At 37.9% G+C, this 14157-nt stretch overlaps 1 protein-coding gene across 1 annotated transcript; it reads left to right on the plus strand.

The window, feature by feature from the left end:
- Nucleotides 1-1122: 1122 nt before the first annotated feature.
- Nucleotides 1123-14110, plus strand: LOC118705713 (nephrocan). Its single transcript, XM_036414756.2, has 3 exons — nt 1123-1651; nt 9962-10863; nt 13087-14110. Exons 1-3 carry the CDS (start codon nt 1463-1465, stop codon nt 13532-13534), a joined length of 1539 nt encoding a protein of 512 aa, XP_036270649.1. The 5' UTR covers nt 1123-1462; the 3' UTR covers nt 13535-14110.
- The last annotated feature ends 47 nt before the right edge of the window (nt 14111-14157 follow it).

A 14157-nucleotide genomic window follows, 5' to 3' on the forward strand; every position in this document is an offset into this window, starting at 1 on the left:
TTGTCTTTCCCCCCCAAATTTCTTTTAATTGCACATCACTTTGCTCTTTGAAAAATCTAAAAATTAAAAAGATAATTCTATTATTAGGCAAGAGAAATAAGTCATAAAGTTTGTTGAAAAGCAGAATATTGACAGATAAGAAAAGAAATCTTATCACTCCTTATCTCTGAGAGTGAAAGAAAAGAAAACAGAGGAAAACCAATATGGGGGGGTGGGTGGGTAGAAAAGTCTGTTGGGAAAAGCACACAGAAATCCTTCCTCTGGAAACAGAATAAACTGATTATTAGATCAAAGTAACGTTTAGCTTCAAAATGAAACCGTGACAAAGAGAGGAAGGGTTGAAGAGGAGGTCAGAGAAGCTTTTCATTTAGAAAGAATTTCTTTAGAGCATGCTGCTGTAGTCCACCAGCATGGACATTTTAGGTCTTCCACTTTGGGGGACAGGGCTTTTCGATATTACCTTTTGCTTAAAGTGCTTTTATTTTGAAAATTTTAGTTTTATTGTTGACATTATTACAGATGGTCCCCCTTTCACTCCCCCTCTTTGCTCACCTCCACTCAGACCCTGACTCCCACCATTGGATGTCCATGGGTTATGAATATATATTCTTTTTTAATATTGTTTTTTATTTTTGAATATTTTTTTATTGTTGATAATATTACAGATGCTTTTGAATGCCATAGCAGGGATGAGCATGGCAAGACAAAAGCCACAACCAAGGAGTGCCCAGGACCAGTGATATTTTCCCTTTCCAGTCAGGTCTCACAACCAAGTTCCTCTGAAGAAGCGAGAGGCATATTCTTCTATTATTAAAATTAGATGAAGATAAGAGACCCATGTTGATGTTTTATTTTCATTTGCGTCAACAATATTTTTTATTAACAAAGGTGTTTTCCAAGTGGGTCAAGTGATGGATGAATTGAACACGTTATCTGCAGCTCTAAACATCTCTCCGTGGAACCTAGCAATAAAATGTTACTGAAACAACCATATTAAATTGAAAACCTGCCTATTTTCCCATACTAGTTAATGTGAGAAGCAAACACTTGTCCTTCACAGTCCTGCAAAAATGGTTTTAATATAGGGTCACAGAAAACTCAAAGGTTTTATAGCCCCTATAAAACAGCTCTTTGTCTTTTCCCACTAATTCCCTTGTGTCACGTTTAACAAAACAAGGAAACTACAGATAATAGAGGTGTTTGCAGATTAGCCTTCCAAGCCATAAATAACATTGAGTTTTGCTCACCTACAAATATTAAGGCAGCTTATCAATTGTTTAAGCCCTTCCTCTTTGTGATGGTTGCTAACATTTTAACCCAGGCAAAATGAGAATTTTTCTTTCCTGTCTTCTTACATTGACAGAGTACACATTCATAAGATTCTATTATCAGATTTCATGGTATAAAGAGGGAGACATCGCCTAAACGCCTGCTTGCTACCCAAGAGGCCCAGTTTTGGAAGATGCATCTGCTTTATGCGTTCCTCGTTCTGCTCTCTCTTAGCAACGGTTTCGATGCTCACTGTCCTAGAAGATGCAGCTGTGACTCAGTGGAGTCGGTGCAATGCTACAGGCTGACCGAGGTGCCGACAGGCATTCCTTCCACCACCAAGAAGCTCTACATCAGCCACAGCAAAATCCAACACCTCCAGGTAACTCACTCCACACTCAGGTGGCTGCACTTTTATTTTGCATGGCAAAGTGAGGGGTGAGTATGGGATTGTTCACTTAATTGAAATAATCAGAACTTAACAGTTAAAACTTGAGACTCAAAAAAATAATCAGAACATAGCAGGTTTGGGTAGTTGCACTAGTTACCAGCTTGCTCTGTACTACTGAGATGGGACTATGCCTCCAGATATTACTTTTTAAGGAAGCAGGAAAACCACTACAACAAGAAATAAACAAAACAGGAACACAGAATCTATAATTAATCTTGTTTTTATTTGTTTTTATTCAAAACAATTTTCTGATGTTGTTGCAAAGTAAAAGTAAAGAAATGGCTCTTTCTTAACAAAAAGTTTGAGAGCCTACGGCCACTTTATGTTTCCTGGAGTAAGAATAAATGCTTTTTTGTTTATGCCATAGAAGGCAGATAATACTAAGATCATTATAAGACTATGAAGATGAATATGAGAATTATTCATACAGACCTCACTTGCAACTAAGCATTAGCATCTTTGTGAAAACCTCTACAGAAGAAATTAAAATTGCTTTTAATTATGACTGTTACTTCCATGCTTACTTATTCAGAAGCACTGAAAAGAGTGCTATAGATTTGTCTGACTTTTACAACATAAAGGAACTTTTAATGTTTGAAAGAAATCAAGAGACTAGGGTTCTCTCCCTGTTTGGCTCACCACCAAGAGAGACAAGCATCTTAGGCAAGCAGTTAAGAAATGTCTGGACCTCGCCTTTTTGCCTTTATGAAGTGAGCATGCTAGATTAGATAGGTGACCCGAGATCTCTTTTAGAAGGAAAACTGTGGCTCTCCTATGAGCCTTCACTGCTTCTCCCACATCCATCCAAATACCAAGATGAGGAAATGCCTGTGTGTGATTCAGGTACAGTCAGCAGATGAACATACTTTGTCTTTAAACAGACGCCCCCTTCCTTCCATTTGGGTAAGAACTTTTAATGCAGGTGCACATAAACACAGAGGGATTATAATATGTTGTATGGTATTTATTCTGAGCCTTAATCGCCATCTGTTTACTTTTCCTAACCCAGTAGTGCCTAATGCCCAAGAGCAAGTCTGACCTGGTTAGGTCTGAGCATTTAAGCAAGACACCTAGTTAAAGGGCAGGTTGCTTAAATATTTGTTCTGAGTACCTGAGATGTTGAGAGTTAGAGGGTCAACTAAGCCTGCATTGCTCCTTTGCAGGCAATAAGATGAAATTACACCTCTCATCAAATTAAATTATTGAGTCAGTCCGTTTGTCATTGGTTTAGGCTCATTGCACAGCAATATTGCCACTTCCCTGTCTTAAGCCCTTAACTGTCTCTTAGAAGGACAGTTCCCAGCAGAAAGGCTGATGAGACACAGAAATGTTTTGTGAAGGATATAAAAAGCTCTGAGCAATAATTCTTCTCTTTATTCTTGTAAAAATGGTTAGGTTTTAAATAACCATATTTCACCTATATTTGATGAATACAATGTCTATTCAATTTATTTTATTTGAATCATAGAACAGGATGCCTACATCCATAGAAAAAAAAATACCTTGAAATGGACCTTCAGAGTAATTGCAATAGAAATTATATATATGTACATATATAAATATAAGCATATATATCACACATTTATAAGCATGTACATAAATATATACATATATATGTATATATATCACTATTTAAAATATTTCTACTATTAGTTTATATAATTCAGTTGTGTTTGAGATTGGGGATAGATAAAAAATGAAAATATCACAGTTTGTGCCTTCAAGAAAAGAGGGATTTTATTTATTTATCTGTAAAAATTCCTATTTCTCTGAAGCTGCCTGCCATCAGGCTATAAAACTCTTTATTCTTCTGTCTGTCTTACACTGTGCCCCTGGTCCTTTCCCTCCTGGCTCTTGTCTTCCTCTCCACCCTAAACTCTGAATTTCTTGGGTGCCTTCAGTGTCCAATAGCCTACTATCATACTTCCTTGAACTCATAAAAAAGTATCTATCTACATTTCCACTTGACCATAACACTCTACTGTCTTAGTTATATCATAATCCTCTTTGCCCATGTAATTTCTCCACTCAATAAATTCCCATACCTACTGTCTCTCTGCTCCTTATCTCCTTTCCTTTCAGTCACACTTTGCACTTATCTTTTCACTTCATGGAGACTTCTAGCCCTAAATCTACCCAGATTCTTCTAGATTAATTCGTTATTTTCTTTCTCTACCCCTTTCCCTTTTGCATCCCACAATGACTTGTCCAGCAAAACCTCAGTTTTAAATTAAGGTGATAATTTTCCTTTGATTCTCCTGTACCTGAGCATCTGGGTGCTGCTGGAGAGGATTACACAACCTTTTTACACACACACACACACACACACACACACACACACACACACACGTAGTTAGGAAACACAACTCATTTATAGAACCACTACAAATTTAAGGTCTCCACCTTCATCTGGTTCTTCAATGTCACCCATATAATTTCAATTCTTTGTCAGGTTCTACCTATATCTCCTTAACATCTTCCAGAACTACTGTTTTGGATTTCCTTCTCAAGCTCTGCCCTCCTTATTCTCACTAAACGACTGGTTTCCCATTTTATTGACAAATCATGACAAAACGAAGGCCATTTGTCTTGATCTCCCTCAATTCTTACTGTGTACTAATTTGTCTCCATCCAATTCTGCACGTTCTTTCTGCAGAGAGATGTCCTCCTTTTCTGCAAAGCAACCTCCCTCTCGTGCCCTTGATTCCATCTTTCCCACCTCTCCCCAAAGCTTACTCCATCACTCTCCCCACTCCCATTTTCTCCATTGCTCTTTCTTTACTAGCTCCCTGGCCTAGCCTAAAAATATGCTCCTTTCATTACAGTAAAAATAAAAATATTTTAACTCTATGTCTCCTCTGTGACTATCTGTATTTGCAAAACTGTGAAAGGGTAGTCTGTACTTACTGGTTCCACTTCGTCATCTTCTGTTTATTTTTAATACACCACTGTCTGGTTTCCACCTGTTCTCACACAGCCAAAACTGTCCTCTCTCATGCTTTTTTCCTGAAATTCTCAGATTCTTGTCTACTATGACTCCACACTTTTAAGTCCCCATTATTCTTCCCTGATATTTCTTTTCTGCCATTTTTATAGATTTTATTGCCTCTCCTGCCTTTCAGTTTTTGGCTTTTCCAGGGAGTTTCAATCATCAGCCATCCCTTTTCTTACTATGCACAATATCCTTAGATGACTTCACTTTATGTGATCATGGCTCCCCACATTGAGTTCCTATCATAACTTTTCTTCAATGTTCAAACTTAGGCAGCTGCCTACTATACCTCTACTTAATGTCCTCAAGGTTTATCCATGTTGTACTATATGTCAGAATTTCCTTCCTTTTAAAGGCTGAATAATATTTCATTATATACACCACATTTTGTTTATCCACTCATTGTTTCCTCTTTTTGGCTATTATATATAATGCTGCTTTGAACATTCATGTACATGTTTTTGTGTGGACATATGTTTTCATTTCTTTTGTATGTATATCTAGGAATGGAATTTCTGGGTCATACGGTAACTGTGTTTAACATTTTGAAGAACAGCATCATTTTACATCTCCACAGCAATGCAAAACAGTTCCAATTTCTCTTGCTAACATTTCTTACCTTTTGTTTTGTTTTGCTTTTTAGATCATAGCCATCCTGGTGAGTGTCAGGTGGTATCTCTTTATGGTTTGACCTTCATATGACTGGTGATGTTGAGCATCTTTTCACGTGTTTATTGGCCATTATAAATCTTCTTTTGAGAAGTACCTATATGAATCCCTTGCTCATTTTTTTAAAACATTTCCTGTTCATATTTCCTTGTGTGTTTTTTTCTTCATTCATTAAGGAAATTACACGAGTGTCCTTATCCTCCAATTCCTCCCCACCCCACTTTGCTCATTTTTAATTGGATTATTTGTCTTTTTATTATTTAGTTGTAAGACTTCTTTATATATGGTAAATACAAACCTTCCATCAATATATTATTTGTGAAAATTTTATCAGATTCTTTGGGTTGTCTTTTCATTTTCTTGATGGGTGTCCTTTGAAGCACAGTTTCCAATTTTTATTAAATCCCATTTATCAATTTTTTTCTTGTTCACATTTGCTTTTGGTGTCATATCTAGAATAGCTTTTACCAAACCCAAGGTCATGAAAATGTTTTTTCTTCTAAGATTTTTATATATCTAGCTTTCACATTTGGAGGACAAATAGGGTTGTCTTTATGATGATAGTCAATTAAAATGATTGACTTTACATCTTTTGTGGGAAAAGTTACTTAAAATTTCTCCTGGGTAAGAAATATATAAACAGGATTTATCACTGAATGAAGGAATTATGGAAAAAATTATAACCTCACTAGACTTTCCAGAATTTTAAAATTGTTTACAGAGAACAAGTGTAGCTTTGATGATCAGAAAAACATTCCACATCGTTTTAAGAATTTCTTGCTGGCTTGGTCACACATGCCTGAGGTGGTCACTGGGAGGGTATGTCAGTTTTGTGTGTACATTAGACCTAGAAAAAAACAAGAAAGTTGTGGGCCCTCTAATGTGTGGACAGGGCCAGGCCCGAATTGAAACCAGAAATAAAGTCTCTCATGGGGAAGCCAGCAGAAGGTACCCTTCTCCTCACTTCATTTTACTTGCCTTGCTTATTTTTTTTTTAAACTTTTTATATTTTATTGGAAGTTTTATTTATTTATGTATTGGGCTCACTAAACTGTAAACCTACAATGGCAGATATTATACTTAGGTAAGATTCCTGTACCTAATGGTTAACACCAACCCATACTTGCCTTGTTTTCTAAACAACATTGAAAAAACTACCAGTCACCCAGGTCAGCTCTAGAGCAAAAGTACCTCTTCCCACATCTCTTGAGCACACAGCCCTGTTTAGGCCGGGAGATAGAAACACAGGTATGGCTTAGTTATTTTTTTTCCTTTTGCCAACTCAGCTGAAAAGTTGAAAGCCAGTGGGTGTCTTCCTCACTGCTTCTGCCACCAGAACTCTCTGTTCTTGAGCTAAGTGCTGGCTAAAGGGCTAAGGGTAAAAATGCATTTGTTGGAATAAGATAAACCTGGTTTGAAAGCCCAACTTCCACTTGTTAGTGAGACATACTTGGGCAGGTTATTTCACCTTCTTGAGTTTAGTTTCCCTCTGTGAAAAGGGTATAATCATGCTTATAACAATGGGCTTTTTAAAGATAAGCAAACTTAAATAATGACAGGTATTTAATTAATAATAAACAGTAATCTGCATTGATTCTGACAAAAAGAAAAAGTAAAGGTTCTCTATGCTTAAAAGAAAACATCTATCCATTGGATTCAGTTCAAAATAGTACATTTACTAGCTAGACCAGTGCACATACGTACAAAGAGAAATCAAGACAATTGATAAATTGAAGCTCTGATACCACACTTTGTCTCCTCCCCAAATATATTCCCTATTCAGATCCATGTGGCCCACTGAAATAGAAACGGAAAATATGAGTAACACCAAGTTCTTTTGGGAGCTCAACAGTCCAAGAAGTAAAGATCTGTGTCTAGAGTCATTTCTGACTCTTAATGAAAGAAAAGCCTGGAAAAGGACACTTCAGAATGGAGAATAGATTTAAAAACACCGAGTTTTTGGCAGTCATTTAATTTTTTATTTATTTTTGGCCTTTCAAATGAGACGTTTGGATTACCTAATCTCAAAGATCTCTGCTTCTCTAAAAGTCTATGGTTTGTGTCCAGATCTTGAGTTTTTTTCTAAAAACATTAGTTGTAGACCAAATGCAATAGAAAAATGTATTAGAAAATGAGGAAAAAAGCTGAGGAAAAAAGATCTTTGCAGTCCAATAGAGCTTGATGAAATTCTCAACTCTTTCACTTATTAACTTTCTTTTTTGTTGTGTTTTGTTTTGTTTTCACTTAATAACTTCTTGGTTTTCTCATCTGAAAGCCGGTAAGCTTGCAGGGTTATTAAGAGACTTAATAATAACATTAAAAAAGCACTTCATACTTGTAGATATTCTACAAATATAAGAAAAATTTGTGCCCTAGCTGGTTTAGCTCAGCGGATAGACTGTCGGCCTGCAGACTGAAGGGTCCCGGGTTCCATTCTGGTCAGCTGCAGGCTCCTGCCCGGCTTGGGCCCCGGTTGAGGCTCGTGCAGAAGGCAACCAATTGTTGTGTTTCTCTCACACTCATATTTATCTCTGTCTTTCCCTCTCTCTTCCACTCTTTGTAAAACCAATGGGAAAATATCCTTGGGTGAGGATTAGAAAAAAAATCGCTATTACTATTGGGATTAGGACTAATCAATGCAATTGATTAATCAGTAAGAAAATATCAAATATTAGCAGCAATATGTAACTAAAGGCAGCTGCCAAAACTGTTAAGATTAAAAACATCTGTTTATGGAAATTATGACATGAGATTCTTCTAATAGAGTATCATATTAAAAGATTTTTCAATATGTACTTTACCAGAATTCACATCACATGTCTTCCCAGAATTTAGGTGCTTATAATGAACACTAGAGGTCTGGTGCATGAAATTAATGCATGGGGTGGTTGAGGGGTGAGGGGATCCCTCAGCCAGGCCTGTACCCTCTCCAATCTGGGACCCCTCTTAAAACCCAGGACCACTGACTCCTAACTGCTCCCCTGCCTGCCTGATTTCCCCTAACTGCCTCTGCCTGCCTGATCCCCCTAAGTGCTCTCTCCTACCGGCCTGATCACCCTAACTGCTCTCTCTTGTCGACCTGAATCCCCTAACTGCTCTTTCCTGACAGCCTGATCATCCTCAACTGCCTCTACCTTAGCCCCTCCACTGTGGCTTTGTCCAGAAGGACGTCTGATATAATTAGCACGTTACCCTTTTATTAGTATAGATGGGATGCAAAATTAACCCAATTTAAAGATGTTAATTGTGCATTGGTATTATAAAAGGACTCAACTGCATAATGAAATCAAACATTTAGAAACTGTGGGTAGTAAGACATAAAATTTGCATTGAAAGTTCTACTTTAATTGAATTTTTAAGCAGGTTGGACATGCTGCAAAATTTATCAAGCTGAAGAAAACCTAAAATGATTTCTCTTTCTACCTAAACATGATCTTACTCAGAGAACCAAATACCAAGGAACCCATCATCCCACACACACAAAAAAAAAGTGGATGTCAAACTAGGAAGTTTATGGAACATGTAGAAAGATAAAAGTATTTGAATTTGCAAATCATGGACCAAGTATATCAGATTTTGGTACTTTCTCAAATCTAGGAGAGGTTGACAATATATGCATGAATGTACTTTTGCTCTATAGAGATGGAGACACATGTATCCTGTTTGTTTCTTCATTGATCTTATTTATCAGTGAAGTGCAACTTGGGAGATATAGAGCAGGAAGCTAGTTTCCAAAATCTATCTATATACAAGCCTAAACAACTGTTCAACCATTTGGCCAGAAGCGATAATGCACACTGACCACCAGGGGCAGACGCTCCGACCCATAGGTTAGCTTGCTGCTGGGGTCTGGCCCATTGGGATTGGTTGAGATGGGCCAGACACGCCCTGGAGCCCCTCCACCGTTCCTCCCAGGCTCTGATTGTGCACCGGTGAGTTCCCTAGGCTGATCTGTGCCCTCTTGCAATCTAAGACCCCTTGAGGTATATCTGCAGGCCAGGCCAAGGACCCCACCAGTGCACGAATCTATGCACTGGGCTTCTAATATAATATAGTTGAAAATATTTCTCTGATTGGTCCATCCTGGGGATAGCAGTATTTGGGACTTTTAAATTTTTACTTTTAATGCTTCAAAGGTAATTTATAATTTTAAAAAATTCAAACAATACAAAATGTAGATAGTGAAAATCACTAGCAATCTTAATCCTGAGTTAGCAGCTATTTGGTGAAGAATTATTTTTAGTTATTATAAGATGATGCAACAAAGAACATTTTATCCCATAAATCATTGTGCAATTGATAAATTTTTCCTGCCTAGAAGTAAACTTGCTGGGTCAGAGAACATACAGCAAAAATTGGCTAATATTTTATATCTAACTACAGGGTGTGAAAGTGCATAAAATATTTTTACTATCTTCAGTGTTAGGAATCATAAAGAAAAAGTCAGGATTGTAGTTTTTGACTATCATTAGTGTTGAGTGATAGTACAAATGGTGTGTTTTTCCCCCACAATAATCTTAGTATACTGTTTGTGTCCCCCTCCCTGCTTCTGCCTTTTTTTTTTTTTTTTTTTTTTTTAGCTATCTAACTTCACTCGAATGTTGGCCCTGGAAGATTTTATTCTTCTGGCCAGTGGAACAGAATCAGTAGAAAACGATACTTTCAAAACTCTGAGCACCTTGAAGACCTTGGAACTCTGGAAAAATAAGCTCAGACGAGTCCCCCGTGCTCTCCCAGCCAACCTTGAAGTGTTAAAACTAAATGATAATTCCATATATGTCCTACACGGGTCTGATTTTGAAGGACTGAAGAAGTTAAAAACCCTTGAACTTAAAAACAACCTGATCTCTGCCATCTCTCCCAGCATGCTCTCCTCCCTTGCCAGTTTGCAAAGCTTGATGTTGGATGGCAATACCATCGAGTCTATAGCTGGACCCCTGGCACTTCCCCTTCTGAAACACATGAGTCTGGAGAATAATAAACTGCATATTATACCAGCTAACTTCTTCACTTCTCTTCAGTCTTTGCAGTTCCTCAGTTTCAGTGGTAACTTCCTGACTAAAATCCCTATCACTTTGCCCAAATCCTTGCTCTCTTTAAAGATAGAGAGAAACCAGCTCAAAGTGGTGAGGTTTCGAGATATGAAACACTTGGAAAACCTGTCCCATCTTTACCTGTCAGAAAACTCACTCTCTTCCATCGAAGGGGCACAGCTCCTTGCCAATTTAACCACTCTGGAGTTGTCCCAAAACCAGCTCCAAACGTTGCCCCTCAGACTACCGGCCAGGCTACAGAAGCTCGATATTAGCAATAACCTGATTCAGAGAGTTACAGTGCAAGACTTCCAGGACCTCCGGGACCTGAAGCATTTGTTTCTGGACAACAACATCGTCAGCTTGTTTGAAGCTGGCGCCCTGCAGAGGTGTTCCCAGCTCTCCAACCTGGCCCTGGAGCAGAACCTGCTGTTGTCTATACCTCTCAGGTGAGTGACTTTACCATCCGTGGTTACCACTATAAACGTTCTCCGAAGATTAGGGCAATCAGCACGATGTAGAAGCAAGAACACCAATTAGAGCAAACATAAATTATTAGATCAAGCCTATCGAAGCCTTTAGGGGTAGAGATTTCAACAAGGTTGTGGAATCTCCAGCCCGCAAACTGATTTCTCTCTCTCTCTCTCTCTCTCTCTCTCTCTCTCTCTCTCTCTCTCTCTCTCTCTCTCCTTCTCTCTCTCTCTCTCATCCTCTCTCACCCTCATACTTTGACACTTAATTTTTCCTTCCAAATATTTCTCCCTCTATACCCAACCACTGTACCTGTTCCCCCAAACCAGTCATAATCTATAACTAATGTACATATTCACATGATTGATCCTATTTATTTAAGCTTTATCCTATGTTCTGCATTTGAAGTAGATAAAAAAAAAAAGCAGTAGAAGAATAAAGCACTATTATTTTTTTATAAAAAGATATCATAGTGTTTTTTATATGTGCCTACCAGTGGGTTCTTTTTCCTTTTAGCATGTTATAGAAAAACAAAACAAAAGACTTTCTTGCCCTACTTATTATCATTATTAAATTTCTACTAATATACTAGCTCTGGCCTCTATAGAATCCTATGACATTCCATGTACTTATTTTCATTGTTAGTTATAATATTTTGTCTTACTAATGGCAAAAGGAAAACTTATCTTTGATATGTACAAATGTTAACTTTTTTATTAAAAAAAGGGGATTTTTAAATTATATAGTATGCTATTTGTACCCAAAACAATGCATCAAAAAGTGACTTTTCTAATTGAAATCTATTCATATATAAAAATATATATTGATATCCAGACTTCACTTCAAACCAATTCAATCAGACACCCAGTGTTAGGGCCCAGATGTCAGCATTTTTAAACAGTTCCCAAATGCATTTAATGTGTAGCCAGGGTTAAGAATGAATGGACAGTGGGGCAAGTAACATGAGATGGGAATGGCTTTTCCTATGGGATTTAGATTAAGCAACATAACTGTCTGCTCAATTAAAGAATGTAGCCAGCAATGCGAGCAAAGTTCTTATGGAGAGTGATTTTTAAATTTCCAATTACCACCCCACCCACACTCCCTGCCTTTTCTTTGAATTAAAAAGTGGAAATGACTCAGAAATTTTCTCTGTAGTATTCCTCCTCCCATAAGGAATTAGAAACACAATAATATCTATTTCTTATACTTAAATTAAAAAAAAACTTTTATTTATGAACTTTAAGCAAGACACCTTTCTTTTTTATTTGCTCCTTATTCATATACAAAATAACATTTTAAAGCTTAGATTTCTCTAAATAAACTGTAAACACATGCAACCTACTTACATCACAAAGTATTTTCACACATCCCTTCTTTTGTCTGCCATCTTCCATTCTACATTTCATCAAGTGTAATGGTACATGGTTTTAGGAATACATATATTAAAATATCTACTACATTTGCCTCAATATAATAATTGAGGCAGAAATGATACCTAAAATTAATAATTGCTGACTAAGATTACCCATTAATTCATATACTAGTATGTCTGGTGTTTCTTACAGCAATCTTGTAAAGGGAGGAATATTGTTTTACTTATATAAATTATTTTTTAATATATTTTTATTGATTTCAGAGAGGCAGTGAGAGAGAAATAGAAACATCAATGATGAGAGAAAATCATTGATCGGCTGCCTCCTGCATGCCCTACACTAGGGATCGAGCCCACAGCCTGGGCATGTGCCTTGACCAGAATCGAACCATGACCTCCTAGTTCATAGGTCAATACTCAACCACTGAGCCATGCTGGTGGGACTATTTCTATAAATGATTGATTCATGGCCCCTTTCAACTAAAATATTGGGAACTTAGTATTTTTCTTACCAATTTATTTATTTTCTTACCAAAACCTTGGAGGGTTGTGAACCCATTTGATAAGAAAAAATATTAAAGAACTTTATGACTGTGAACCAGAAAAAACTAGAGATTTAGAAAATAAGACTTATGAGGAAGGCTTAAAGACCTATAGATAACACTGCAGTTTACACTTAAAATCACTTTTTAAAAATAAAGTTTGTCTTCTAGCTTCAGAAGGGACAGAACTACAGACAAGGCAGGGGTTGCTCAATCTGAATTTCTTTGCAGTTGGGGAATAATGGCTGTGACCTTCCTCCCATCCTATTCCCATGCTCTCGCAGGCTCCCGGGGACCTTGGCCAGGCTGGACCTGAAAGGCAATGCCATCCAGGATATCGCTGAGAGGGAGCTCAAGGACCTAAAGCAGCTTCAGGTTCTAAACCTCAGGAACAACAAGATCTCTGCCCTGGACCTCAAAGCCCTGGAGGGGCTGCCTCGCCTCAGGCACCTGTATCTGGACGGAAACCCGTGGAACTGCACCTGCAGTCTCCTGAGAGCCAGGGAGGTCCTGAAGGCCAAGGGGACCGACGTGAGGGGCGGACAGTGTGCAGCGCCAGCCGAGAGGCAAGGGGAGAGCTGGATGTCTTCCAAGAAGATCATGAGGCAGTGCGAGCCGCACCTACGTCTGGCGGAGAAGAGCAAGGAGACCAAAAAGAAGTCAAAACCGGAAGAGCACCCCAGCGTCAGAATCAACGTGGATGATGATTATTATGATTATGAAATTGATTAAGTGTGAACTTAGTTTACAGTTTAGAAAAAGGTTTTGTTCCTTTTTTTTTTTTTTTTAATAGACTTTATTTTTAGAGCAGTTTTAGGTTCGCAGTGAAATTGAGAGGAAGGTAGAGAGATCTCCCATACATGACCTGCCTCCCCCACCAGAGGGACACATGTATTAGTCGATGAACCTGCACAGACACACTGCACAGAGGGGTTCACACATGGTGGTGTACCCTCTGTGGGTTCTGACACGTGCATAATGACATGTGTCCTACATTATAGGATCATTTAGGTAGTTTCCCTGCCCTAAGCATTCTCTGTGTTCCAGAAACAGCTTTTATTGTTCAATCTTGTAAGCAGAAATATACTATGCATTTAGCTATACCAGGCTCTTTTTGTTAGTTTTTCTTTTTTGAAGAATGAAAGGAGGGTTAAGATAAAGATGAGGTGGGAGAGGAACGTAGAAAGGAGCAACAGTGAGACGTTGTAAGGTTCCTTCCGTGTGAAAGGTAATTTCTTTGTGTTTTATACTAAAACCTAGGCAAATAACAATGCCAAATAAAATGGCCATCTGGCTAACTTCCTGCAAGTAGTCCATTTTATCAAATTAAAAATGGTGGTTTTGTACATGAAGCT

This window comes from Pipistrellus kuhlii, unplaced genomic scaffold, assembly GCF_014108245.1.
Source record: "Pipistrellus kuhlii isolate mPipKuh1 unplaced genomic scaffold, mPipKuh1.p scaffold_m20_p_5, whole genome shotgun sequence".
Classification (NCBI taxonomy): domain Eukaryota; kingdom Metazoa; phylum Chordata; class Mammalia; order Chiroptera; family Vespertilionidae; genus Pipistrellus; species Pipistrellus kuhlii.